Genomic DNA, 27,382 nt, shown 5'->3' on the forward strand with positions numbered 1-27,382 from the left:
AGCCCTTCATTCCAGCTAGGCAAGTTTGTTCCTCAGATTTCTTTTGTCTCAAAATGGAGGCAGAAACTCTCCAAACACAATTCCTTTGCTCTGAGTTTTTCTTATTTTGAGTCTATCGAGTCCAGTTCTGCTTATCTCCTGCTGATTGCTGCGTGAGCTGCTAGCATGACAGCATTCATAAACAACCAGTTGGAATGAGAGACCACTGAAACACAGGTGCATGCTGTCTCCCAGCGAATACAAACAGAGAGAGGCACAGACAGCTCAGAGGAGCACAGTATGAAACGGCTCCTTTGCCAGTGGTTCCCCTTGTGTGGGACTCCAACCTTACTCCACCTCCCTCCTCCTCCTCCTCCTCCTCCTCCTCCTCCTCCTCCTCTCTGCACCTCCCCTCCCTCTCTCCCAAACAGCTCCAAGACAGAACAGAAAAGAAAGGACAACTCAGAGGTTGCTGTTTCTTGAGATTCTTCCTGTGTACAGCTGTGAGTACAGTGCAGAAGCTTTTCTTTTTACTTGCATAACTTACACAACAGCAGCAACAGTTCTTTCTTCACACAAGTCATTTCAAAAGAAGCATTTTAGACCAAGTATATATTATCAACTGTCCATGAAATAAAGCAATTTCTATGACGCCACTTTCAGCTATTTCTTGCGAATAACTTTACGAGGCAGTGGCACAGATATCCAAAGCAGGATGAAAGCATTCATGCTTTTACATGCATATATATTTGTTACTCTTTCTTGCTCAATAAGGATGTTTGAATGTTTTCACTGCAAAATAAAAGTTGTTTACCTGTTCCATTTAGAAAACATACACTTTAGGCTCCTTTCAACTCCTTAGGAATTTAACCTATACAGAAATGAAAAGCTAAATATTGCTCTATGTCATATTGCTCTCATAAAATGCCCTTACAAAAACAGTCACATTATACAGAATACATTAAGTGACCCTCGTTGAGATTTATTATAAATGACTAAACATGGTAACCAAGCATTAGTGGCTATCAGTATGGCAAAGCAGCCAAGACTGCCTATACCGATAGTGTTGAAATTTCAGCTTTATAAAAGGAGCAAAGGGGAGGGAAACATCACTCAGTGCCTCCCTTGGGCGAATGCTGGCCTCAAAAAGCTCATGCTAGCTCTCACTTGCCTAACTTCAGAAACACCAAGTAGTGGGGCCCAAGCAGAACTGAATGTTTTCCAAAACACTTATTTTGCACAACGTCTTTGGTTGAATATTTTTGAAATTAAACTCCATCCATAAGTCCAGTCAAATAAATCCCATCCTGACACCTCTATTGGTAGGGACTTTGCTATTTCAGGAACACTATACTAGAAATGCCACTTCTGACATCTGTAGTTGCTGCAGTACATTCCCATCCCCATGTTCTTCAACTGTGAAGACAGTGTAGCATCTTTAGGAAATGTAGAATAATCACTTATTCATGACAGCTGTATCAAACCCTATTAGTGATTAGGATGGATTGGTTGTTTAAAAGACAAAAGACTGAACCACCAATTATCAAATGTCCTTCAATGCATAACCATTTGAGCTGCCTTTAGATATACAACCATTTGTATTTGATATTTCGTAGGCTGGTCTACTTTTGCTTCCTCTGTATTTTTACATAATTTGCTGCACCTTGATCCTTTGCTTGATTTTTCTATGATGTCAAATCTAAAATGCTTCTACGCACTAGTTACTATGCTAATTGCATTCCTATAGATTTGTGTACTCTCAATCCGTATGAACGACAATAAAGTAAAGTTTATGATTTAAGCATTCAAGAGCCTTTTGTGAAATGTGCACAGTTCTTCTGATCTTTAAAGCTTTGTAGATAAGTTCCCATCCAAATGTAGTGCAACTTTTAATCAAATTTCCATGAAGTTGGCAAAAGTGTTTCTATCCACTACTATTATGCAAATATTGTAAGTTGTGCACATTGAGTACAGCTGGTGGTGATGATTCTCGAGTTGTGTGCCATTAACCCATTGTAAAAGAAGAGGTTTACTTAATGGATTCTTTTGGCATAATTATGAGCCTAAGGCAAACACAAAACTGTGAGAAAATGTAGTTGATTTATAAAGAAGATAAGCTCTTTGTATGAATTTAAGGAACTTCATGGTCTTATCACTCCCTACACCTCAGATTACTTTCCCACAATAAGGGAACATTCACACAAAAAACGAAGACAGTCAACATTTACTGTCACATGGCTGGATCACTTCAAAGAAGCACAACAAGTTCAAATTCCACAGCAGTCTCCTGAGGTCAGAAGTCTCACACCCCTGTATGTCAGCTGGGTCATATGGTCCACCGAGCCATTTCGGCTTTGCCATTAACTGACCTTAACAACTTATAGGAGCAAGGTGACACATTTCCATACTGTCTTAAAGGAAACAAAGATTTCAGTTCCTCCAGTGTCCAAGTTGATGCCATTACCAACAGGAAGCAATAGCAGCTTTACATGACAGCTCAGATGCTTCTTCCTCTCAGACTCGATCTGAAGACCCTGACAGGGGGACAGCAGCCAGAACTCACAAACAAACCCTCCCACAATGCGAAACAAAACTCAACTCAAATGACCAAACTGCATCATCCTCCTCCTCCTCCTCAGAAGGTGACAATCGGTCAAAGTCGGTACTTAGACCTATCACTGCTAACAATCATATTTGGCTGTGTTAATGTCGCTCAATTTAAATAAGCTATCCTCCTGAAAAGCAGCTCCATTACAAGGGAGTTGTAAAAAAAAAAAACTAACTATAAGAACTATAAGAATATAACTATTCATTAATGACTTGAAAAGGAGCAACTATCTAAACATCTAAAACACTTGAAAATGTGCCATAAATAGTATGTCTATAAGTTGTAGCAATATAGTTCAAATTAGGATTTCATTTTGTGTAACTGGAAAGTTGTCATTAGTGATGCTGAACCTACACAGAATTATTATCCGACACCGATCCCCTCAGCTCCACAAAGGGTTAAGAGGGTCTCAACATTGTTTTGGTTCACTCTCACTGTTGTCCTCAACAAGAAGGCCACTGCTTTCAGACAAAAAGCTCTGCCCAATTCACTGCACATTACCTGCCCAAAAAGACAGACAGACAAAATAGGCATCCTGGTGGTGAGAGTGGAGCATCTAGCAAATACAGATCCAGATGTGTCCCACCGAATCGGGGGAGACTAAAACAGAGCTAAAAGTAAAGTGAATATTGGCCTTACGTTGGTGTCACAGTCACCCTATCAATACATACTGCACTGCCCCCAAGTGGCTAAAATATAAATCATTTTAAAAAGCAAAGATTCACTTGGTTCAGTGCCAGAGCACTGGGACATCGGTCATTATGTAGATCATAGTGCACAGCAGCTGCATGACTAAGAGGTCTATGTTACTGTAGCAGATTTCCTGTGCAAGTGAAAAAAATGCCAAATGAACAAGCCACATTTAGAAGAAAAAAAACAAACATACCCTTTCGCGGTTTTATCTGAGGTAGTAATACTGGTGCTAAATACAGCTCCTGGTCCATCCTTGACATAAAACTCAATTCCCATGACTCAGATGTTACAAAGTAAATGCATGAGGGCAGACAAGAAAGATTATTTTTGTCCCAGCTTGCAACATCGCAAATGATGGCCTGCCAACGACTCCTCCAATTACTTGTCTGAGGATAGATTGTTTAATTTCAAGTGCAGAAGAGTAGCTGGATAGTTTAAAAATAAATGATGTGGATAAGCGGTTTGTGTGGATAAAAGACAAACTGTAAACAGCAACAGAGATCTAGTACTACAGAAAACACATTTTATACTTGAAAAAAATAGACTTGAGATATAAAATTTGTAAATATAAATGTATTTACATTCCAATGAAATTATAATGGAATTAATTAATAAACTTATATTTGAGATGTCTGGTGTTTATTAGATTAAAGTATATAATATAAGCTTATGATAGAAAATTGTAGATTTTAAAATCACTAGCTGTGGCCCTTGTTTGTTTGTTTTTTTTGTTTTTTTAAATCTTAACTCACATAGTTCTTCAAGGACAATGATAATTGAGAAAAGAGCCAGACTCAATGTATTGAACCATGTAGAGTGAGTCACTGAATGCCTACCTGCTACCTGCATGGACGCTGAACTTCACTGCCTCCGTTGTCTGAACACTGCAGGGAAATGCCTGAATGGAGTATAAACCAGTACAACCAATGAGCATCAAGAGAATTTACTTGAGTGACTTGAGCCATTTTGTGAGGAATGCATCTAAATGTTTTATAATACATGTTCTGGGAGAAGCTAATAAAATACAGAACCTCTTGAATTTTTGTAGACATACACTGGAGTACATTAATCAGAAAATGCTGACCCATCGTCCAAGTGTGGGGTTGTAGTTTACTGTGAATACCTGCTACTAATATTGGCCATCAAACAGCCCCATCTAGTGTTTGTCTCGCCACTGGCAATTAATGTAAGCCATAATCCTTTCCTTTCTTTTTGCCCCACTGTGAGGGATATGTCCAAAAACAGTTTAAGAATTAGGCTAGCTAATTATAGTAATGCCTTATAGCTACATCTATGACAGACTGTCACACTTCAGGATTTTTTTTTTAAATCATGCACTCCTGCCAGAGAGATTCTGCCATTTTAGATTTTACACTGTCAACATTAAGTTGCATGATTTCAGGCAAAGTAAATGGTAGGCTATATCTACCTATATGGCATTTATTTATCGTGTACTTTTTATTTATCATGTACTTTTTTACTTTAAAAAAAAAAGTGGGGATTTCTATTCTGCATTTCAAAATTAAAGCAGTGGCGAAGTTTTTTTTTTTTTTTTTAAATGTTATAGCCTAAGTCCTGTAGTCATCACCACACCTGTGTGAGCTAAAAAGTTTAAATAATGAAAAGAAAATGAATCCCTAAATGAAAGCAAACATTTATCTTTAAATGTTAATACAATTAATCCCACTAATTCAGCTTCAGTGGACAATTGGCGTTCTCTTTAGTGCATTTATCCATGTATCGAGTCTCATAAAAAAAAAAAGTCTCACCTGTTAGCAAGAGGAAAACAGACATGCCTGCATAGCTAGCACTGGTTAGCTTTCAGCTAGCAACCGTCAGCTAATGCTTACCTCTGTTGTTCTTAATCTTCATGTAACATTTTCAGTCTCTCCCTTCATCCTGGTAAAACATTATTAACTTATTACAGTAGCTTTAACTCCAAGAAACCGTCCAAAGGTGCTTCTTTCTTCAAGTGACACGGTCCTTTTCAGCCACTTTATCAGGCTGGTGCTGTTGTCTGGACAGACTTAAGTTTGGCTGCTTTGCTTTCTGAGGATGTCTTAGCCTGAGAAGTAAAAACACAACATCCTCAGAAAGCAAAGCAGCCAAACTAAATATCAACGACACTACACTGGACACCAATAAATTATCTTCTCAAGTAAAATTCTTGAATTTAATTATTTACTTACCAGAATCTCAAAAGTTATTGTGCTTTTTGTGGCAGACCCCCTGTAACAGCTGGGAGGTGTGTGGGGGTGGGGCACAGGTGTATCAGGGCCGGCCGGCCCAAGCCTCCATGCGGCCCTAAGCAAAAAATTATTTTGGGGCCCTCTATTACTGCCAATGGTACTGATTATTGATAATTTACACACAAACTCATTTAATTTTTCTAATCTGTCATTACGAATCATCATCCAGGCCTGGCATGTTTTTACTATGGTTTTTAATCAGAAATGGTACCAAATTCAGCTACAAGTGCAGCCTGGGTTGATTTACACTTAGTATTCAAAATACTAAGTGGGATACTTAATCTCAACTAGGCCTACTAAAAGTAACAAAATCAACCAATAGATGCATTTGCTGTAAACACGTCATCTATTTTTTTTATCTTTGGTTTTAAATCAACTGCAACAGCAATGTGCATCAACAACAATTAAGGGTAATTGTAATTATGCAGGATTTCTCTAGGGATCGACATAAGTTATGCACTATAGATTTAAAAAAGTTAATTGCTTTTTGGGGCCCCAGTGGTCATGGTGCCCTTTGGAGGTGCTTAGTTCGCTTACGCCTTTTCGATGGCTGCATTCAAATTGGTTCTGCTACTGAGCTACATAGCTCCCTGGGACGCTGCCTGTCCTTTTCAGTTCTGCACTGCATGTGACAGGTACTGCAAATTCTGCTTAGTAAACTATTTAAATATTAAATGGCAGCGTCAACAGCACAATGACACTGCAAGACAGACAGTAACCCCTTTCATTGTTATCTGTCCATTGCAATGACCACTCATGGACATTTTAGTTTAATGAGGACAGCCTTCCTGCAGTTTGTGTAAAACAATAAAAAATATATATATAAAAAAAACCAAAAAACTGGTAACTATAGTGTGACGTGTTGTTTTTACAGAACATGTGGCACAGGCTGGTATGTGCCTACATAACTCCACAGCTTTGCTTTATTCATTTTTGAGAGTATCAATAGATGTTATACAGCAAATAATTGGTATAGGCAGTTAAGTATTTAAATCATCTGACATAACTGAAAAAAAAAATGAAATGCAACAAGTGTTTGAGAAGCAGTGTGGTTATCATGCTTACAGAGTGTGTCAGGGTCATTACAAACAAGCAAATGTTTTAGTCAATGCACCAGGACATAATACAAACAAACCAACAACAGTCTCCATTTCATTATATTAATTTCCTTCTGTCATACTGACTTGGTTGCTCCGGTGGTGGTAATCAAAAACTGCATTGCCTCCACAATAATGCCTGTGGATCATGGCCTCACAGGAAGTTTAAAAGGATTCATTTGGGCACATAAATGTTAACTTAGAAGAATCACTTAATGATATGACATTTACAGGAATAAAACACGTGTAATTATCTACCCACCTCAGCACCAGAAATAATGAAGATCAGTTCTCCCGTGTCTGATTGTCAAAATTTCTTTTGTGCTTTTCGCAGGAGGGTCATAGCTACAAGTTAAATAATATCTTCTGAAATGTGGAAAAATATTTCTGTGGTACAAGTCCTCTCATCTAATTCTTATCACAGTGTGTGAGAAGGCAGCAGACACACAAAGTCTTCACCGCCCCACCTGAGGAGGAGCCACAGGCAGAGCTTAATGACACACCTTCTCGTGGCATAAAACCTGATTCATCAACAACCATCAAGAAATATCCTGATTTCTCGTAGCACCTCCACATTTTGGGAACAGAAGTGGAATGTTGAGGGTAATTCGACAACCTGCTGCCCCATCTGTAGCTCACTTTCGCTGTGATCCCCACACAAACTGTATTTTCTCTTTCCTGAGCTGTACATCTGAATACATTTGTCTCAGTGAATGTACTTTTTTTTTTTTTTTTGCACAATGTTTTTGACGGAAGCCAGACTTTACTTTTTCTTTTTTCTTTTTTGTTTTGGTAGTTGGGCTGGATTTATATCTGTGTGGATTAAAAATAAATACTTCTTCAGCAGTTCAGGGCAGCTGAGAGACAGAAAAGCCAAACAGCAAATCCTTCAGTCTTGCATTAGCATTTCCCTCCAGTTGAAACTGTGATTGGGTCCATGTGTCAGAGGCAAGATGGGTGGGTCGACCAGCTGCCACACCCCAGTCTCTCCCATTTCTTCACATGCACAAAAACCCAAGTAAGGAATCTGCACAAAAAGGAGACAGATGTATACGTTATCAAAGAAGAAAACAGGTGAGGAGAGGATGGGGCTGAGAGAAGCTTTGAAACTACTGACCTTTCGGACAACTTGGACAAAGTCCTTCGAGTTTTGGGGGCTTAAGCCTTGTATCTGGCGAGTGCAGGCCTCCAGGGAAGAGGCATGGGCCACAATCAGGACTGTGTTTCCTGTGTGAGAGAAGTATAGAACCACATTCCACAAATAGCATTAGCTTACTGTTATGTTTATGGACACTTGGCCGTTGATAACATGCAGCATGGGGCATTCAGGCTCTTTAGCACATTTACATAGAGACTGGGAGTACATCCAAAGTAAACATTTTGGCATTAGAAGGCCAGCAAGGTAAGAACAAAGTGTTTATTAAAAAACTGAATCCTTTTTATACAGCTGTGTCACCCTATTAACTTTCAAGGTTTTTGGGTGTGGCTGTGGAGTCAGATACACTTTCTTTGTGTAAGGCTAGCCTGTTTTAAGCAGATAGCATTGTTCAGTTTCGATTTTACTCACATACCCAGGGCACAGTGGCCACCACAGATTAATTTTAAATCAGGAAAACGTCAGTTAACAAGAAGCTTTGAAATGCAATAATCTTGGTTGCACAGCAGATGATGTGGCCAGTGGAAGTTGCCAGTATTTTTTGCAAAGGAAAACTGGTATTAACTCAAAACCTTTGTTGCCAGTTCTACTTTACCGAGGCTCTTGCACTGCGCCAGGATCTCTCGAGTCACTTGGAAGCTCCTGCTGATGTACGTGTCATACGACTCTGACGCCACCAATTTACTTATGGGAATATGAGGTCTAGGAACAAAAGGAGAGATAGAGAGGATTATTGCTAAATTGCAGCATCACAGATAAAAGCATACAGCGTTACTTGCTGTGTATGTACCTGTATGTTGTGTCCACACTCAGGTTAGCAGCAGCCAGGTCAGCTGGGGGGATCCAAGTGGGTAAACATGTGCCTGAAACCCATTTGGTCCATTCAAACAATCCAGGCTCTACTCGAATTTTTGTCTTTCCCTCCTGCTGGAGACCTGAAACCATCAGAGAGGAAAATATCTTGTTCACGTAAAATGTAAGACTTAGTGCAATAGGCTATTTACAAAAAACATATCTAAATAAAAAGAAAAAACCTGTTAAAATCTGCACCAAGGATCAAAAAGCTAACAAAAAAGTCGAACATCATCAGGCAGCAGTAATCCCTTTAAATGTATATGAACCATAGCAGGCTGAACCTAAACAGTTGCTGTGTAACTCATCTGTGACTGTGGTCAGAGTATTGAGGGTGAGGATGAGGACCTACCCTGCAAAATGTTCTGTGCAGTCTGAACACAGCGAAGGGAAGGAGAGCAGTAAACAAAGTCCAACGTTGTGTGGCTTTCCAAAAGAGCTTCACCTGAAATGGACAAAAACACAGTGTGACTCTATGGTCTATGGTCTATGGCATTTAGATTGTTTGGGAAACATAATCCATACTGTAGCCTATCTAATAATCCTGCAAAATGTGAATTCTTTAGTGATCTCTGGCAACTGACCGACAAGACGGGCCTGGGTGGAGCCAAACACAGTAATTGGACAATCCTTATCATAGTCCCGGTGGCCTCCACTTCTGGCTGGCAGGCTGGACGGCATGTTGAGATTAGAGCGAATGTATCGACCTGCACAGACACAAATGAGAATCTTACAGAGGAAGAATATACAAAAGTCCAAAGTGTCTGGAGAGAGGCCACATGAAAACAAAAATGAAAATGATGACAATGTGACCGTTTGCTTACCTTTGGAGTCAAAGCACTGGGTGATCCACTGTTTTCCGAACACCACATCCATCCTCTCCCCATGGCGACACACAAACAGTCTCATCCTCGACAGCGAGGACTGAGTAGTTGGCCTAGACATCTGAGATAAAGATTCATTTCAAATAGTGAGGCACTAAACACAAGTGGCACAGCAATAATCTCGAGCTCCCGCTGGTTGCCAAGACTGTAATTACTGTTATCAAACTGTCTTATTGGGATGCACAACATTATTGCTAGAGGCTTGTGATTTTGAGAGAGTTTGTCAAATAATCCCCATAGACGACTGGTTCAGTGCATAAAGACTAAACAACAGGGGGGGCTTTCCCTCAGAACTGAGCTGGTATCATGCACAGAAACAAACACTGATGATCGCTATGTTCTTTATCAATTATATTATTTTCACCTCAGCAAGCAGCCTGAGGTTACTTTGTTTTCCCTGCATGCAATAGGCAATGTCACCTATTGTAAGAACATTATACCTGCATAGGAGGGCAGAGGCCGCTGAGGCCGGGCGCGTCCATGAGACTGTCAAGTAGACTGTCGTTGAGCTGTCCATCAAATAATAACCCACCAACACTGCCAGAGTTGGATGGAGAGGCACAATTGAGGATGGAATGAGATCTGGATGAGACAAGAAGAGAGAAAACAACACAATTTCATACAAATGGCACCATGTATATGATCCAGTTTTATCCATAAGTGGATAAGAGAGTAAAAACAGTATATAGTGTACAACATACATACAAACAGGACGAGTTGGTGAGTGTAAATATCCATAGAGTGACAATTATGAATGGAAGAGGGAAGGGGATTCTATAGTTGTGTGCCAGATGCTGAGAAAGGCCCATGACGGTGAAACATAACCTGCTCAGGGAGTGTAATAACGTGGGCGAAGGAGCCCAGTGGAAGAGCCAGTCCATAGGGAGGCCAAGATGATGATTCATTTTCTTTTCTTTTGCTGCAGTGTTTCCAGTCAGCTAAGAAACATCACCTTGTTTGTGCTTCAACTGTAAATCAATGCACACTGAATGGATTTGTGTGTTGGAAGTTTGAGATTAAATTCAGAGATGGTTTTGCAAAAAAAAAAAAAAAGCAGCAGAAATAACCCGTCTCTGTGTGGTCACAGCAGCTCCCAGTGCGGCTCCTGATGTGTCATGGTGTCTTTTAATACAACAAAAACGCAAGATGACGAGTATTGCGGTTCCATTTGCGTACCCATGGACGACCCAGGTGTCTGACTCATCGGCGCGGCTGACGTAGTTTTCAGGCAGCAGACCAGACAGCCCCGTGCCCAGCGAGGTGCCGTACACCCAGCCCTCGCTGGCTGTGCTCTGCTCCACGGGAGACATGAAGATAAAATCTCCTGTCACCAGCTCCAGCTCGTCGTCGTTCTGAGGCACATACGGGTACATGACTTGCAAAGTCTACAGGGGGCAAAGGGTTACACTACCGTTAGACAGTGGTTATAGGGATTTTTACATTTATTTAATTTAAATGAGCCAATAAGTGCCAGAGTTACCATTGAGGGAAGGAAATACACTTGTTAAGAGAAAGTACTCATTTCAAAGGAAGCAGATTACCTCATGGTTAGCAAATCGGATATCCCGGGAGAAGAGCACAGCCAGCCAATCACAACCTGCTAATGGATCCACATTTTTGGCTAACTTCTCCAGAACTGGAAGGTGACTGGTTTGGAAGTGGTATGCCAAAGTGACATGAAGTTGTTTCTTGTGAGGCTCAACATGAACATCTGGACAGAGGAAACAGAGAAAAAAAAATACCCATCTCAGGTAGATACTGTACATAGACAGCACATGCAATTAGTCCACAACCGCACACATGAACCTCTCAAACTACATCATTCTTGATCAACCATGTGCAGGAAGTGAAATGTACAAGAAAAGTGTGTCGTGCATAATGGGATTTTTTACCACAGGGACTCGAACCTGCTTTGGCTGCTGCTTCGGTGGCAAAATCAGCAGCGAAACTCTTCAGGACCTCCGCCACCTGCTCCTCCACAAAGAGGCCGATAAAGGTGGCGGAGGTGTAGAGCTCCAGGGGGAGGGGCAGGGGGATGCGACCCTTCCACTTGGCCACAGTCGTCTGGAGAGCGTCAGCCAGAGCCTCCACCTTCCCATCAGCACACTGAGCACAACAGAGACAGAAGGACAGGAAGCTCAGCATCAGCATTGCAATCACAAACACCTTACATGAGATACAGACAGTTTACACATGTGGGTACTACATAGACTTAGAGCTCATTTATAGGTGTCCAAGTAAAGTGTAACATAATCCAATTAGACAGCTTCAAAATAAAAGATGTTCAATTCTGATCTACACTGAGATAGGTATTAATTTGACTTTTAATTTTACTACAATTAATAATTGTGTTCAATTGTTAAAAGGTAATTTTTGCCCTCCTCATTCACAAACACACAGGGAGAAGAGTATTAGACATATCAATTTCAAAACCACCACCAAATACAGCCTCAGTAATAAACATATAGTTGAATGAATTTTGACTCTTTAAAAAAATCTTTGTGATAAAGTATTCAGTAGATGTTGAAATATTTGACTGGAGTCACAGGATCATCAAAACGAGCTCAACTCATCATCCCCTGGGAACCATAAATATGTGAGACAAAATATCCAAGGCCAACCATTTAGTTGCTGAGATATTCACTCTGAATAAATGTGATGACAGTACCGACAGCATGTTCCCTAGATACACTAGTGTTGCTAACAAAAAACAAAACAAAATCTCTGTAAAACTATGGAAATTAGAAATTCAGATGGTAAATGTCAACCACAGACAAGCTGCACCAACAAAGAGGAACTGGAGTCACAAGTTGAAACTAACCAACAAGGATTTGAAAGCTATGTCGAGACGATAGGTGGTTAACAAATACAGAAAAGTGTCATGATAATATGAAGCTGCGTTTCCTCATTTATTCTCTGACAGAACAGAACTGTAAACGTGGAGGAACCCATGTGTAATGAACAGGGCCGTTGTACAGGGGAGAAAGGTGATGATAATTCTAGGGGCCCAGCACCCAGTAGGGCCCACAAAAAAACCCAGTAGTCTAATCTTTGTATGACTGAATTATTCTGCTTATATCCTGACTAATACTTATAGTAATGCTGCATTAGCATCAAAACAAAGTAGGCTAAATAAAAAATGATAATACATACTTAGTCTAAGAAAAAAAAGTGGAAAAGTCAGGGGCCCACTTTAATATTCTTTCAGGGGGCCCAGAATTCCTAGCAACGGCCCTGGTAATGATAATGAATGAAGAGCTTCACTGAGATGACATGGCATGAAACAAGATGTATGGCGCATGAACTTGGCATATAGGAATAGGGACAATATGTACTCAAAGTCCCATGAGCACTTGAGACTGACACACACATACAAACACAGACAGAATACATCTTAGTCTGACCATAAAGAACTGGCAGAGGGTGATGTGCGGGAAGATGTTGTGCGCCTTATTCTTGCCACAGGACTGGCGGGACTGCTGCCAGAAGTGCGACAGCTGCTGGAGCAGTGGTCCGCTGGGTCGAAGATATAACACATACTCTCTGGGCAGAGGGTCGTCCAGGAACGGGTCGTCCACGTGGGAGAAGAGCCTAGAGACAAGAGCAAAGAAAACCGGAGGTGAGGACAGCTTATGTCCAGCAGAGGGCGCTTCTGCTGCTGCAACAGCACGGCCACACAATGAAGCCGGGTCAAAACACGTCAGGTTTAAAACATCACAAGATTTTTTTCTAATGACATTTTCACATGAACGTTGATGAGTGTGAGAGGAGAAAAACTGTTGTTCTCACCAGTCACAAGCTGCCTGGACATTTTTGCCTCCTGTCGAAACCAGAGCTTTCAAGCTGCAGATACAAAGAGAAGAGGAGATCAAAGCTGCAGTCACAAAAAATCAATGGTTTCGCTTCCGGACCGGGTTCATTAGGAGGAGATTGCTGCACTTCCACGTGACAATGAACAAAGAACAATCATCCCAAGAGAGTAGTAAAAAGACAACAAGCTATAATTCATAACAGGAGCTTGTTATTCATACCAGAACTTTATGGAATTGCACTGATACAGATTTGAAACAGCCGCATTGTTTGCAAAAGAAAATATTCAAAGTTTCTACTTCTGATGTCAATTAAGCACAACTGACCAAACAGTAGATCCATATCCTGATATTCAGTGTGTATAGGGTTTAACATGAAGCTGAATCTGGACTTGATTCTGTTCCAAGTGATTCAGTCAATTATTAAGTACTGACTACAGTGTTTAGAGAGGAGTGGGTTTCTCAAGCATCGTCTTGGTTACTAATTCATTTCTGCAGCAGCCAAAATTCACAACATTAGGAGCCCTAAATATGGCCGAAACATTGAGGAAAGTATAATTCATGTCTCGTGTTTTGGTGTCAGAGGCATTAATTAGAAAAATGCAGCCTCCGTGTCCTATGACTTGATTTATTACAGTCCCTTCATAAACTTCTTAAGGCGTCTCTCTGAAACAAGAGAGGGCTGATTACATGATTACTCTTGAGTGCTCAAAATCTAATTAGTGTCTTTTTATAAAACCTCTGGTATCATGGGCCGCCTCTGAAGGGATTCTCTGATTAGAGCAGCTTCTTTGGGTCTGGAGGGGACTAACGCAGAAGTCCTAGACGTGACTGTAATTCTGAAGGTTTACATCTCTGCCCTTCTTTCAGTCAATCAGTGACACACTTATCGCTCAACACACAAGGGCTCTCACAGACTTATCGGCAAAGATCTGACACACAATAGCTCAAACTTTCCATTTCCTAAATTAGCGTATGGAGGATTTCGATACACATAGCTGGCAGCTGAGATTATAGATAGATATAAGTAATAAGATAAGGGTGCTGCCACTCACTGCAAAGATTCATATCTCTCACATTTATTTTTGTTGTTGAGCTATAAAAATGGATCTCAGAAATAACTAAAAAAAAAAAAAAAAACAATGTTTGGGTAGCTGACTATGAAGTTACAGGAAATGAGAAGCACATTGTCTCCACTGCATTCAACCATTAAACCTCAACTATATCCTTTCAGCTCAAGTTCATGTGTGTGCTATACAAAATTAAGTGTAGCCGAAAGTCAGTGAGAATGAATCACTCCTTTACTTCATTAGATAACCAAAGACAAAGGCTCCATCTAAAGCGTAGCAGTGCTGTCCCTAAAGACAGCGCCGCTTGTCACTGCTTGTCTAAATGGCCGTTTCTAATGAATAGAAAAGAACAATTTGCAGCTGATATTAAAAGGCAAATGAACATAAGGGAGTGTGGTTGTCTGTGCCATCGTACAGCCACTGTCTGGCTTAAATTCACAGCGCGATATAGACGTGTTGTCGAGGTTGACAGCGTTCATTGTGCTACTCGAGCGTTCAAATTCAATGAGCCATTTTTAAATGTGTCCCACTGAGAGGGTCCTAGATACAGCAAAGTCCCCGGACCCTGGGGCAGCGTGCCCTGACAGAGCACAGCGGGCAGGGTGGGAACGCCAAAGCCAAAAGCCACAGCATCGTGACAGATGGCTCACACAGATCTATTACCACATGCACAGACAAATGTATGTCGGGTGAACCTCAACCGCACAAGAGACAGAGGCGCAGTCAAAACTTCAATCTGCTGTTCAACTGTTAGATTAAAGACCCGATATTTTACATATTGTTTTTTTTTTTTTATTACTATTATTATTCTTTCAGTCTAAAGCGCTACTGCATGTGGAAGGCTTAAGACAGAGAGTCATTTGTTGGCTACGGTCGTATTATTCAGATATTCCACCTGGTGCTGTGTGGAGGAGGAAAAGAAGGGGATTTTCTCTCAGAAGGCATGATGGGATTACAGGCAGATGTGACTGAGACGTCACAAAATCCAATCCGGGCCAGAACATTGGATTGCTTGCTTCTTATCTCGGTGGTATTTTATGAAAGTGAACCCCTGCAACATGAAAATAATAGAAAAGGTCTTACCGCTGTGTCAGCGGGCACGCACACAGAGATGATACTTGAATTCAATCTTACTAGGCTGCTCCATCTTTCTAGAAACCCTGTCTCTTGTTTCATTAATACGGCACCATAGCTCACAAATCATAAATGTGCCTTAAGGGGATTTACAATCTGCACAGTCTATGATACCCTCTGTCCTTCGACAATCTACAGGCAAAGAAGAAGTGAAGAGAAATGGATATAAATGATAACATGGCATGACATTGCTTGCCATTTTAAGTCAGTGATGTGAGACATACTTTTGTGCAGGAGGGTAAAATAACAGCAGCGTCTAAATGCTAAATTGGACCCAGCTCCATGGGTTCAGTCCAACTGTCGGCTGCAGCTCAAAAAAAAAGAACAGTTAATAACAAAAGGCCATGAAAGGCTGAACTATGGGTACATAGTTGCATATCTGTAAGTACCTCAGAAGCTGTGGGCTTTTGAGTTTGACATTTTTGTCCTAGGTTTGGGTTTGTTTTGTTTTGTGTGTGTTCTTCTGCCTGATGAGAAAAGAGACAGTAAGGTTAAATGGCAAAGTGCTTTTCTGATCACATTGTTGAGTTAAGTAGTTCAGTTTACATCATGGGTAGTAAAATGTCCATCTAAACGTTCAATGTATGTCGAAATAAAGGTCTAAAAAAAAATAAAAGAGTATGTATGAAGACATCTGGCCTGGCTCAGTCTGAAGTGACAAACCAGAAGGAAGTCGTAGTACACTGCCAGATGCATCTATGTTCCTGCTCTTTCACAAAGCACCGCATGCACTGTCTTGTTTGTTTTAACCGCACTGACACTGAACATATTCTGATTCAAAAATCTGGACCCTTTGCATAATGCAGCCCCACTGGGCACATTTCCCAGATCCATTACAAACTACTGTATCAATAATAATAACACTACCTGTGTGTGTGCGTGCGTGCGTGCGTGCGTGCGTGCGTGCGTGCGTGCGTGCGTGCGTGCGTGTGTGTGTGGTGGTTATAACAGACAATAAGGAGTGAAGTCAGTGAAGTCAGACAGTCTGCACAATCAAAAACCTCAGCACATTGCAACCGTTTTTTTTGACACGTGACACAGTTTGGTGACAGATCTGCTGAGCCTTCTGAGAATGCCACGACCGAAACTATTCTTCACTGTTGATGGTGCTTTGGATTATTTTTGTCAATATAGAGGTGTATAGTGTGGTGGTTAAATGTCAGAAACTTGCAAAAAAAAAAAGAAAAAACCTCCTACAAAGATTTATCCCAGGAATCAATACTGTTTTACAACACAGAAAATAGTCTGTTAAACTATTTACTCTACCAACAACAATAATCCTCTGACATGGCAAACAGAATAAAATGTAGTTTTAAATAGCAGACGTTGTTTTTAATTCCTTACTTCTTCAGTGGTCTTGTCTAGTTGGTACTCTGGGAAATTAGTTCAACCCCCCCCCACACACTTCAATGTCCCTGCTGGGCTTTATAACGCATGGTTGACCTTGACTGTGTTGACTGTATGTGCCAACTACTACATCAGATGCACTGTCAATACTGTCCTCTCCATGCTGGATGTAAAGAGTAAAACGTTTCAATCATAGGCTACAGTTCTAATTCTACCTTGTTTCCATTTCCCTGAGCAAAAGAAAGTGGGACGGCGACAATCACCAGCACCACAGAGACCAGCAGAGGTGCAGAGGGAGCGGGCCAAACAGATCCTTGAGAGGGAGGCAGAGGGAGCGGCCAGGTGACAGGAGATGGAGCAACGCTTCTCCCTAATGGGCCAGAAAGTTGATGCTTTGACCGGGAAAGATATCCCATCCTGCACTAAGGCTCTGGCAAACCAGCTGTTTGATCCTGTTAGATTTTTTTTAAAGAACAAATCAATATTTTTGTGACCAAAGGTTTCGTCTTGCTGAACTGAATATCCCCTTCTTCGTCGTTTCTGTTCCGTCTGATCTGAACGTAGATGAAGCAGCCATGGACAAACTGTCCTCAATAACTGCATCTAACCCCGAGGCCTCTCCTTTGCTCTTAGCAAGAACTGAGAAAGTTATTTATAAACTGCATTTCCTGTTCACAGCTCGAGGAAGATAAAAAAGATTAGAGAGTGTAAGGGAGAGAAGTCACTGTGGATTAGGTATGGGCTTCGAACCAACACCACTGTTTGCATAATTGACAGTGACCATTATTAGATGACGGCTTTTACTTCATTTTCACATGCACCAATGCTGCAGGCGATATTGGAAACAGCTTTTCATTTCACCCACATATGGTAACTGCGTTCAGTTCCTATTTCCACATTTAGCTGCACTACGAATAAAATGTGCTGGCTGCCTGTTGCACATTTAAACAGCGGTGTTTTTGGGTCTTCATTTATGTAAACATTATTTGGACTGTTTGTTATAGCTGACCTTTTTGCTAGACTTGGATATTTTCCAGGTTTCAGGGAAAGTTATCGCTTTACATCAGGCAATCTGCACACTTCTCAAAGTATCGCCTGAGTGAGAACATTTGGGATTCCTCTGAACATCGTGTTGCAAGTAATTGGGAATACGCCTACACAAATGTCATGATTTTCATGGCTAAATATTAGCCAAGAAAGAATGAGGAAATCACAAATTAAAGCCAAAAGTAACAAGCTTGTGGGAATGAAGTGAATTAAACAATGTCACCCTGTCTCTGCAGTGCACACAAGCACAAATGTGTACACATGCTAACGCTCTCAGCTACATGCTCCCAAGGGCCCCTCCCTGACTCAGCTCTAAGGGCGAATCAACATTTCCTGTTTACAGGCCGGTGGCGAACACACATCACTAACCACTTATCGCACTAACAGCGCTGAGAGCCCTGCTGCTGCCCAACACCAGACTGCACCCTAAGGAGAGCCCCGTCAGCAGAGGAAATGTACTTTCCTACGTCCAGCCCGGCCGACTACGCTCGGGCTCGGACCTGGTCATGAGCTCACGCCGAGTCAAGCAGCAGACGTTTTGGCGTCTTCGTCAACTGTTTCACCTCCTGACTAGCGAGAAAAAACAAAAATGAAAAAATTGAATCCAGCTTTGCTTACACTTTCTCAGTCTGTTCACAATAGATCTGTTCAGCATGTGTGGAAGGACACAGAAACGGAGCAAACTAGAAACAAACTGATTCAGTGGAGGAAGAAATATTCGGATCACAAACAAACTAATTGATTAAGTCAGCAGGGGACCGACAAACGCCTATAGAAATGACTGTTTTAGTCAGTGGAGACTTAAAGCTTTGAATGAGGGTCGTTTCTTGTTAAACAAACAGGATATTACTCTTTAACTAAATGGTGTCTCTCTATAGGACTTCTATCCATCATATTGTCAGACACTTCCATCAACAATGTGAACATGGCAGTGGCCACTCTTTCTCAGCTGGCGACTGAATGCAAAGGTTTTTGTTCCTATTAAATAAATATCCCCACAAATTTGGGAGATAATACTTATAGGCTTACTTTGTTGTTTTACCAACAGTTGGATGTACAGTAAAGGTTGATGATATTTTGTCTAACAGCTGGGAGTTGATCTTAGCTTAGTTTAGCTTAGACTCACACACGCACCAGACATCATCTCTCACCTCTGAAATTCACAAATGAATATACTGTTTTGTTTTACTGGGAACAAGTTGAAATGTAAAAACGACAAGCTTTAGTTTTACAGAGACTCTCTGGTACAGTTTCTATTCTGAGCCACATTTAGGCGAGTAAGTCATAGGTTTCAACATTTCTGTTTGTGTGTGTTGGATTAAAGATAAAACAGCCTGTTAATTACACACATTAGAGGTGTTGTTGTGTGTATACTATCATCACTGGACAGAGCCAGGCTAGCTGAGTCTCCTGTCTCTGCTCTAAGCTAAGCTAACATGATGCTAGCAGTAGCTTCATATCTACTGCACAGAAGTGAGAGTGGCATCAATTCACACATCTAACACTGAGGAAGAAGGGGAATAATAAATGTGTAACATGCACTGCCTGGGGTGACTGGCGATAACAACATTTTGTCAGGGGTTAGCAAAGCGCTAATGAGGCCAGCTCTTGGTACTGTACACCCATAGAGCTCGTCTTTGAAGCTGACAAGGCAACGTTTCATTACCACATCTGTAACAAAGGCGGCTGTGTGCAGGCGGTGTCTGGAACTGCGTCTCTAACTTTCACTTCATTATTTCCAGAGAAGAGGGTGAGATGTTCACAAGGTCCAACCCCAGCAAGTCACAGACTGACACCTTTAAATGAACTGTGTGTGCTGAGGAGATGCTCAGCTCACTATACATTATTAATAATTTCCACTATTGGGTTCATCAAGCTTATCAATTTAAACAAATGATCAACAATGCTTCCTGTCAAAAGTAAAATGTAGAGTGCTGTTTTAAAATGAGGGTATTTTTAGAGCTGCCTGACGTCAGTGAAACAAGTCAAAGTGCACAAAGCAAATATTTTACTGAGAATACAAGAGGCACAGTGCCAAGACTGTGATGCATCACACTGCACTCCTCAAAGTCCCAGGATGTGTCATAGCAGGCAAACTGCACGAGTCTGAGAGCTGCAGCCATGGTTGGTAATAGGCATCTTAAAAGGAGAAAATACTTTTTAATACCTAATTAAATTAACAAGTATTTACATTGGATAGCATTAAATGTCTATAATCTGTGATTGTAGTATCTTATCCTCTCTCTAATGAGGAAAGAAGTTAATCAAACCTTTTCCTTTAATGGATGCAAGTGTGATGTGAATCTCCTGTTGCAGCAGCCCTAAAACTACTGTCTCAACAAAGCGCTCAGTAAAGGTCACAAACCACTTCCGGAAATGGGCGACTTCCTCTTGGTCGTCTTGAATACAAGCTCATAGTTTGTTCTTGCAAGCTGCAAACACAGCCACAAAAGTGTCACATGTAACGCGTACGTTAGGCTACATGTCGTGAGTACCAGGATAATAAAACGGAGCCCTCACATGAACTGAAGTACGGTTTTTACAGTTTGCTGTTGGTTTAGACAGAAGTTATTAAACTAATGTAAGTGAAGAGAACAGTGTTAAATAGTGCGCACGCACACTGACTTCCTGTTGAGGTCACAAAAGGCTTCACACTGTGAATGACAGCCTGAGAAGAAAACATGGGTTTAGCGCTCAGGGGCTGATCTAAGCTAGACGTGCAACAGCTCAGTAACCACAGCAGCTTTGAGTTTTTGCTCAAGAAGAACCAGAAATGTCAGCACCCATTAACAATTTCATCTGAAACAAAGGAGCAAAGTAAAGGATGTTGCACCATTTAAAAAATATATAATTTCAATGAAGCATTATGAGGCGAATCTGACCCAGAAGCCTCTATCATGGGATTAGTTTAGTGCTGGCACAGTTTGTTGGTGAATTAATTACTTTATTGATGGAGGTTAAAATCCACTAAAAAGGTTTGCTTGTCAAAAAATTATAAACTTTCAGCTCCTTATCGGAAAAAGTTCTGCTCAAAGTCTGGTGGTCGAAACTTCCAAACACCCGCTGTCACTGTAAGAACATCTGTGATTGGTTTAAAACATCACATTATGGGAAACTTCACCTCCTCTGCGTCAATCTCACTATCGCACAGGTGCATCGTGTTAGTACCAGACTGAGTCAAACAGTTTTACCATCTTACATTTTCCTCCTCACTCTGTCTCCATCACTGCTTTTGTCCTTCTGGCTCATTTTGGTCATCAACTTTCTGCTTCCATTGCTCACAGCTGCCACATAACGGCTTAATGGAAAAACAAAGCAGCAGCAGATAACGATAAAGAAATCTGTATGATCGACATTATGTTAAACTGTGTTTCTATTTCAGTAAAAACAAATTTTTGCTCAGCTGCTGTGAGGCAGGGTCGTGCTTCACGCATGGCCGACACAGCGGAGTCACTATGTCGACTGTTAAGTTTTTCATGTAGCACGGGGACTATTCAAGGTGTGTTTCCATTCCTAAGGTGCGTAATTCCAGTATGCCTAGTTGTCTAAGCTATAAAGCACAACAGGAATGCACAAACGCGCACACACAACCATCGTGTTTGTTTCTGTAAGAAGCACAAACCAGGCTTCAGCATGTGGGCCTCACACTTCAAAACAGTTCCTCTAGTAGGCTACAGCATGCACTGATGCCCATATACAGTGCTTCACACGATATGTTTTGTACACACGAGATAGATAAAGATAGATAGCTTTACTTTCTTTTTAGATGGAGGGAAGTAGCTACGACAAAAAGTTAATACTTAACACTCTTCACAGGAATAAAAGGAAGTACCATTTACACAAGTACAATTTAAGTAATGCCAGAGATTGTATGATTAACGCCCGAAAGGAGAAAATAGGTTTCTGTTTTCCCCCCTCATTGTGTTTGTTTATCATTAAATAAGAAGAAAGGCACCACAAGCAAAGATAAAAGCCAACAGTGTCTGGCTTTTGCAGGAAATGACATTATAGTGGGTCTGGTGTTTATCTCACAACAGGAGCTGGATCAGTCACCACTAACCTTGAAAGATGGTGCTGGATATTTTCAGGACACACTGGTGATGTCCTCAGTGTTTGATCCTGGTTAAGATTTGACCAGGCACCCAAATGTTTGATTGTTGGTGAATAACAAACCACAAACCATGTGCATTCTCACTCAGAAACTAGTTGAGGAGAGACAACCTGATCGAACACTGTGTCTCCACACCTGCGCTTAGACTAGCAGGCAGGATCAGGACAGGCAGAGAGAGATCACCGTCCATCCAGCTCCTCTCTGACCACACTAGTCAATTCCTGAATGACTAAGCAGAAAATCCCCCAATTAAAACAGAGGGCCGGCTTGGTGTGTGTGTGTGTTTGTGTGTGAGCATGTGTGTGTACATGATTCATGCTCCCTACTGACTAGGGGAAAAAAACCTCCAACACAATGAAAGCCTTGTTCCCTGAAGCTATGACTGATAGCTGATTTTCCTATTATTCCTTCTTCCTCTCCCACCAACATCCAGGGAAAGGCCTGACAGCAAAGCATGCAAACCTTGTTTTGATATTTTACCGCAATGTGACTGGGTTGAAATGTGATTTGTGCAGACGTTGTAGCTCCCAGACCAAAAACGTCCAACCATCAAAACCTTGTCAAACTATAAGCTGGCACCTGACGTCTGGTTACTGTCAAACTCTCCTTTACGCCAATCAGTCACTCTCTGATTGATCAGAATTTTTGCCATTTCCAGATTTTGTTTGATTGAGCCAAAGTTTTTTTGCCCAGCTTTTTATAGGTTTACACAAAATGAAAGCTCTGCAACTAATTTGTTCTGACAACCATGCTCTCACTGTGGGTGCACTTCTATTAACCTGCTAAATGCACAATTTGAAATTGCAATTGCAACTGCAAATTTTAATTTAAAATTGAAGAAACTATTAAATGTTGCAAAGGAAAATGCATATGCAGTGGTTTTCGTTGCAACCTTAATAGAACAGGACATCACACATTCAATAAACACCCACCTCACCTCATGTCCCTCAGGACACAGATACAGGGTGATGAGGTGCAAAATGTGTAGCAAATGCCTCATAGCGACCCTGAACAAATGGCCTCAATGTACAGGGCAGTGTGGACTCTTTTTTTGGATTGTTAAATGTGTACATAGCGTGTCTATATGTTGTATTATGTGTGTTTGCCCCAATGTTACCTTCTTGCTCTGTCCTCACGGTGGAATGAAGAGGTTCTGTGAATATGAATTTACCTAAAAGGGATAATAAAGTCTGAAGTCTATATCACAAAGGTGATATGAAAAATGAATCGCCCTCCTTTTAACTCTGTTTTGGTCTCCACCCGGTCCCGAAGCTCTTTAAAGCTCTGAATACTCAATCATGCTCACCAGATAGTTTCTAACTGAGTCTGTCTGCTGCTTGGTGCTGCAGGTAACAGACAGTGGGATGATCTGAGCTTTTTTGGCAACAAACAGCTACGTGTTCCTGCAGGAAACGGGGACGATGGAGATGGTGTATCAGTGTATTCAGGAATTAAGTCTGAACATGTGTTAGTTTGCAAACTGCCCGTTCTGAAATCGTCAAAGAAATACCAGGTAAAAGTGAAGAGAATAGAGGGAAGTTGTTGATGTAACCGGGGCTGGGCCGGCCGTGCCCGCAACTGTGTTATTGCTTATCGGACCAGCCACAGCAGTCAACTAACTACTGTTCCTGCTACTTCTGTTTTAGATGGAAGAGTGAGTGTCACTTTGTGGTGTTCACACCTTTTGTGGTGTGACTGTTGGCCACACCATAAAAGGTGTGAACAGTAAAACTAACATTTCTACGCCGAAAACAGCTGAAATTATGAAATGAAAAGCCTCTTTCGACCTATTCTAGTATCCTAGTATTATGTTATCAAGAAATGATTCTTTTTGGTGCTGATACCAAAACACAAATGTCATATTGGCTTTAGTATAAAAAATTTCAAATGACAGCGAGTCCTTCACATACTGATATTTAGTTTTAAGCATCAGCTAATAATAAAAAGTCTCCAAACTTACACAACAAACCCAGAGTGATGGAGTGATGAGCACAACCATCTACAGTCTCACCTCTGTTGATTTCAGACTATTCATGATTTCCATTTTGTGTTACATAACTGATATCAGACCCGACAGGCTTGAAGGTAATGGTGCTAAATTATTCTGCTTCATTATAATTTTATAGCCTCGATCAAATCAAAGTGTATTAGTCTGTCATCAATAATAGATGTGAGTCTGCAAATATAACCAAATCCGGTGGCTCGTTTTGTCTGCAGCGGTTCATTAGGCAGGAGGAGAGAGAGCTGCAGTCGAGCACGATGAAAGCCTGCGTGACCTTAGCCAGTTTTTGGGGAGGATAAAAAGGCTTAATTTTGGAGATACTGTATCTGTCTTGTCGAAAAGAAAAATGACTGCTCAACACTTTTGGCCTACTTAGCAACACTCAGATAGCTGTCAACACTCGTCGGTACATCTCAGTCCCTTGTTTTACCGAGGGAGACGGTTTGAAATCCTACAACTCTGATGCTGAAACAAGTAATGGATCTGGGAGTTAATCACGGCGCTCGCAGATTATCGCTGCCGTGGACAAAAGTGAACTTTTTCACATTTCTTTTGTTACACGGGGACACATTTCCGAGGCAAGCTGCAGATAAAGAAAGGCTTTTGTGTGAAATGAGGCTGTTCAAATCATTGAGCTTAATATATAATGTGGGAGTCACTGACAACAGGAACAATGAGAGGGGACATCATGATTATAGATTATGTGATTCGTTTGTGCAATCAGAGAAGGCTGAAGTGTAAAAACTGAGCCACGAAGAACTTAAATTAGAATATAATTCATATTCAGCGACTATGGCCAGTGTTGGTGGTGTTAAAGAGTAACTGGTTACTCTTGTATTTTTACTTTAAGAAGATATAAACGCTAATACACCTTCCCTTGTTAACAGGGTAAGTTACAAGGAGTACAAGAAGCAGTTATAATAGCATTATAAAGCATACATCTCAACATCAGTACTGCCTACTGCATTTTTCTAGTTTCTTCCGTTAATTATTGAGACTTTACCAAACCACTAGACCCATCTAAACCCAAATGCTGCTCGATGTTGAAATGTTGTTTGAGGCCACGAGCACTTGCACTGAGCAGACAACACACTGCCAGGATAACTGTCATTTTTGAGTGTAATCACGTAGTCTGCAGGCAACAATCACAAGCCAATACTACTTGTTTCCTGGAAACGTCTTCACTTGGGGAGAAGTGTTGTCGTTCCACTGTTAAACACAGAATCGGGTTTTCAGAGAAAACCAAGAGGAGCTGTTGTAATGTTGTCTTGATTCAGACAACGTTACAGCATAAGGACAAATATAGACTGAAGCGGTGGCGCAATCAATTAGTCAATTGACAGAAAATGATCTCAGCAATATCCTAAAAATAAAAATACATTTTGTTGATGTAAATGAATTACTTCCTTGTTTTCTACTGTTGTTCAGACAAATACATCTGAGTCAAAATGTGACTTTTCTGATGTTTCATGGACAAAATGGTTCATTGTAAAAAAAATAAAAAAATAAAAAAAGAAAGAAGGAAAATTACCATTACATTAGTCAGTTATGAAAACAATAATTGTGTGCAGACAAGTACAGATTTGAGGTATTTGTGCTTCATTTGAACATTTTCAGTACTTCATACACTGCACTTCAGCTATCAGGAACTATCAGGGCCTTACATTACATTGTTATAAAGTAAACTTAAGTACTCAGCCTTGTAAAGTACTGAAATTATCTCCACCTGCACCATCAACAACTTTAAAATGCTGCTTACACGTTTTTACATTCCATAATGTCCTGTGCAAAATAGAACTATAACCCTGACAGGAGCCGCTCTATGTACTGTTACTTTTTTCAGTTTTCCTGCTTTTATGATGTGTGTGATTTTAAGTATGTATGCCACCACTGTGATGGGCAGTTGCAATTTCCTTGTATTTTAATGCAGTGACAATAAAGGCCTCTTATCTTATCTCGTTTTTATGATGCTATCATATAAACAAAACAGCAGCATCAACCATGCACATTTCCACATACAAATAATTATGTCCATAGGGAAGTGGCTATTATATGACATTAACTCTTATTAATTGAACATGTCATATGGTTCTGGGTGCAAGAGTGAGGTCGTAGCCAACTATGACATGACCCCATAGGTCACATGTTGACACAGCACAGCTCTGGGCTGCAGAGGCTTCACATCAGCTGCTGATTTAATTCAGAGAGGAAACTTTGGCTTTGAGTGTGGATTTAATAGATGCTGCTGGAAATCCTGATTCAGCCCAGTTATAACGGTGTGTGTGCGCATGTGTGTGTCTTGGGACAGTGCAGCTGTGTAGCTACTACTCACGCCCTGGTCTTGGGGAAGCCCATGGACAGCAGCACGTCCAGAGTGGACCCATGTTTGACGGTGCTCGGCCGGCTCTGGCGCTGCCTCCGCGGGGTCACTTTGGCATACAGTTCCTCTTTAGCTGCCATAATAACTCACTGCTCCATCGGTATGTCCGGTCCCAGACTCCTCTAGTATACTGTTTACAAAATAAAAAATAAAAAAAATAAAAAGGCAGGGGAGAAATCGGCAGACTCTCTAGACCTGGGTGACTTGTGAGAAGCGGAAGCGCGTAGAAAACACCAGAGTCTGCTGCTGCGAAGAAGGAGAAACGAGCATTTCGAGAGGTCTGAGAAATGCCCCGGGCTGGGTCGAGCTGCCTCCTGATGGCTCGCACATGAAGGGGTCAGCCATGGGAAGTCACTCCTGCTCTCTCAGCCGTGCCCCCGCTTCGCAGTCCCCGACCGAGGTGAGCATGTCTGGTTCCTGCTCGCCGCTCGCATCCGGTCGGCTGAATGAAAAATCAAGATGCGCCTTCTTCTGCTCGAGCTTCCTCTCCACACGATGTCTTATTTATGAATGGATCCTGACTGAGTGAGCGGAGCCGCAGCCTGTTAAAGGTTGAAGCTTCCACTGCGCGGCCCCTTCTGTTAAAGGGACAGTGTGCTAATAGTGAGGAGGGGGCGGGGGGGGGACAGGACAGGACAGGGGCAGGAAATCAGTTTCTTGTTTCCAGGCGGCGGACACACACACATGCATGCTCGTCTGGGTCCGACCCGCGCGTGCTGCTGCTGCTGCTGATGACGCCCTGGACGCAGAAATGAACCAGATGAGTTGAGGCGGTGTGATGTTTGTTAACGTGTCGATGTGTGGGGCTGGATCATAATACATCCATGGGCTGGATAGTGGAAAAAGTTGGTCACACTTCCTGTCTACGAAAGTGGGTGTCGACACTCCACGCATGCGCAGTACACACAGCACGCCATCATCAGTTACCATGGCAATTACAGATGCAAAAAAGGCAACTAATAAT

The 27,382-nt window shown here is 41.4% G+C and overlaps 1 protein-coding gene across 2 annotated transcripts; it reads right to left on the reverse strand.

Moving 5' to 3' along the window:
- Positions 1-6,445: 6,445 nt before the first annotated feature.
- On the reverse strand, positions 6,446-26,980 carry LOC310997036 (ubiquitin-associated and SH3 domain-containing protein B-like). Of its 2 annotated transcripts, none has more exons than XM_083986607.1 (14): positions 26,371-26,980; positions 13,308-13,361; positions 12,923-13,109; positions 11,426-11,624; positions 11,060-11,229; positions 10,695-10,903; positions 9,959-10,100; positions 9,459-9,579; positions 9,219-9,341; positions 8,987-9,079; positions 8,573-8,717; positions 8,378-8,484; positions 7,744-7,853; positions 6,446-7,653 (listed from the first exon to the last, which is right to left on the reverse strand). In XM_083986607.1, exons 1-14 carry the CDS (start codon positions 26,496-26,498, stop codon positions 7,516-7,518), a joined length of 1,926 nt encoding a protein of 641 aa, XP_083842733.1. In that variant the 5' UTR covers positions 26,499-26,980; the 3' UTR covers positions 6,446-7,515. The 2 variants fall into 2 exon arrangements, with proteins under 2 accessions (XP_083842733.1, XP_083842732.1); XM_083986606.1 differs by having other exon boundaries at positions 11,411-11,624.
- Between the last annotated feature and the right edge of the window lie 402 nt (positions 26,981-27,382).

Source organism: Trachurus trachurus (assembly GCF_905171665.1).
Source record: "Trachurus trachurus genome assembly, chromosome: 14".
Classification (NCBI taxonomy): Eukaryota; Metazoa; Chordata; class Actinopteri; order Carangiformes; family Carangidae; genus Trachurus; species Trachurus trachurus.

What these genes read in the sequence shown, in the direction of transcription:
- LOC310997036 (XM_083986606.1), bottom strand. Translation starts at nt 26,498, where the DNA reads ATGGCAGCTAAAGAGGAACTGTATGCCAAAGTGACCCCGCGGAGGCAG. An exon ending in TCCGATTTGCTAACCATGAG is followed by an intron (nt 10,904 to 11,059) that starts GTAATCTGCTTC and finishes TGCCCCCTGTAG; the next exon opens with ACTTTGCAAGTCATGTACCC. An exon ending in TTGTCCAAGTTGTCCGAAAG is followed by an intron (nt 7,654 to 7,743) that starts GTCAGTAGTTTC and finishes CTTTTTGTGCAG; the next exon opens with ATTCCTTACTTGGGTTTTTG.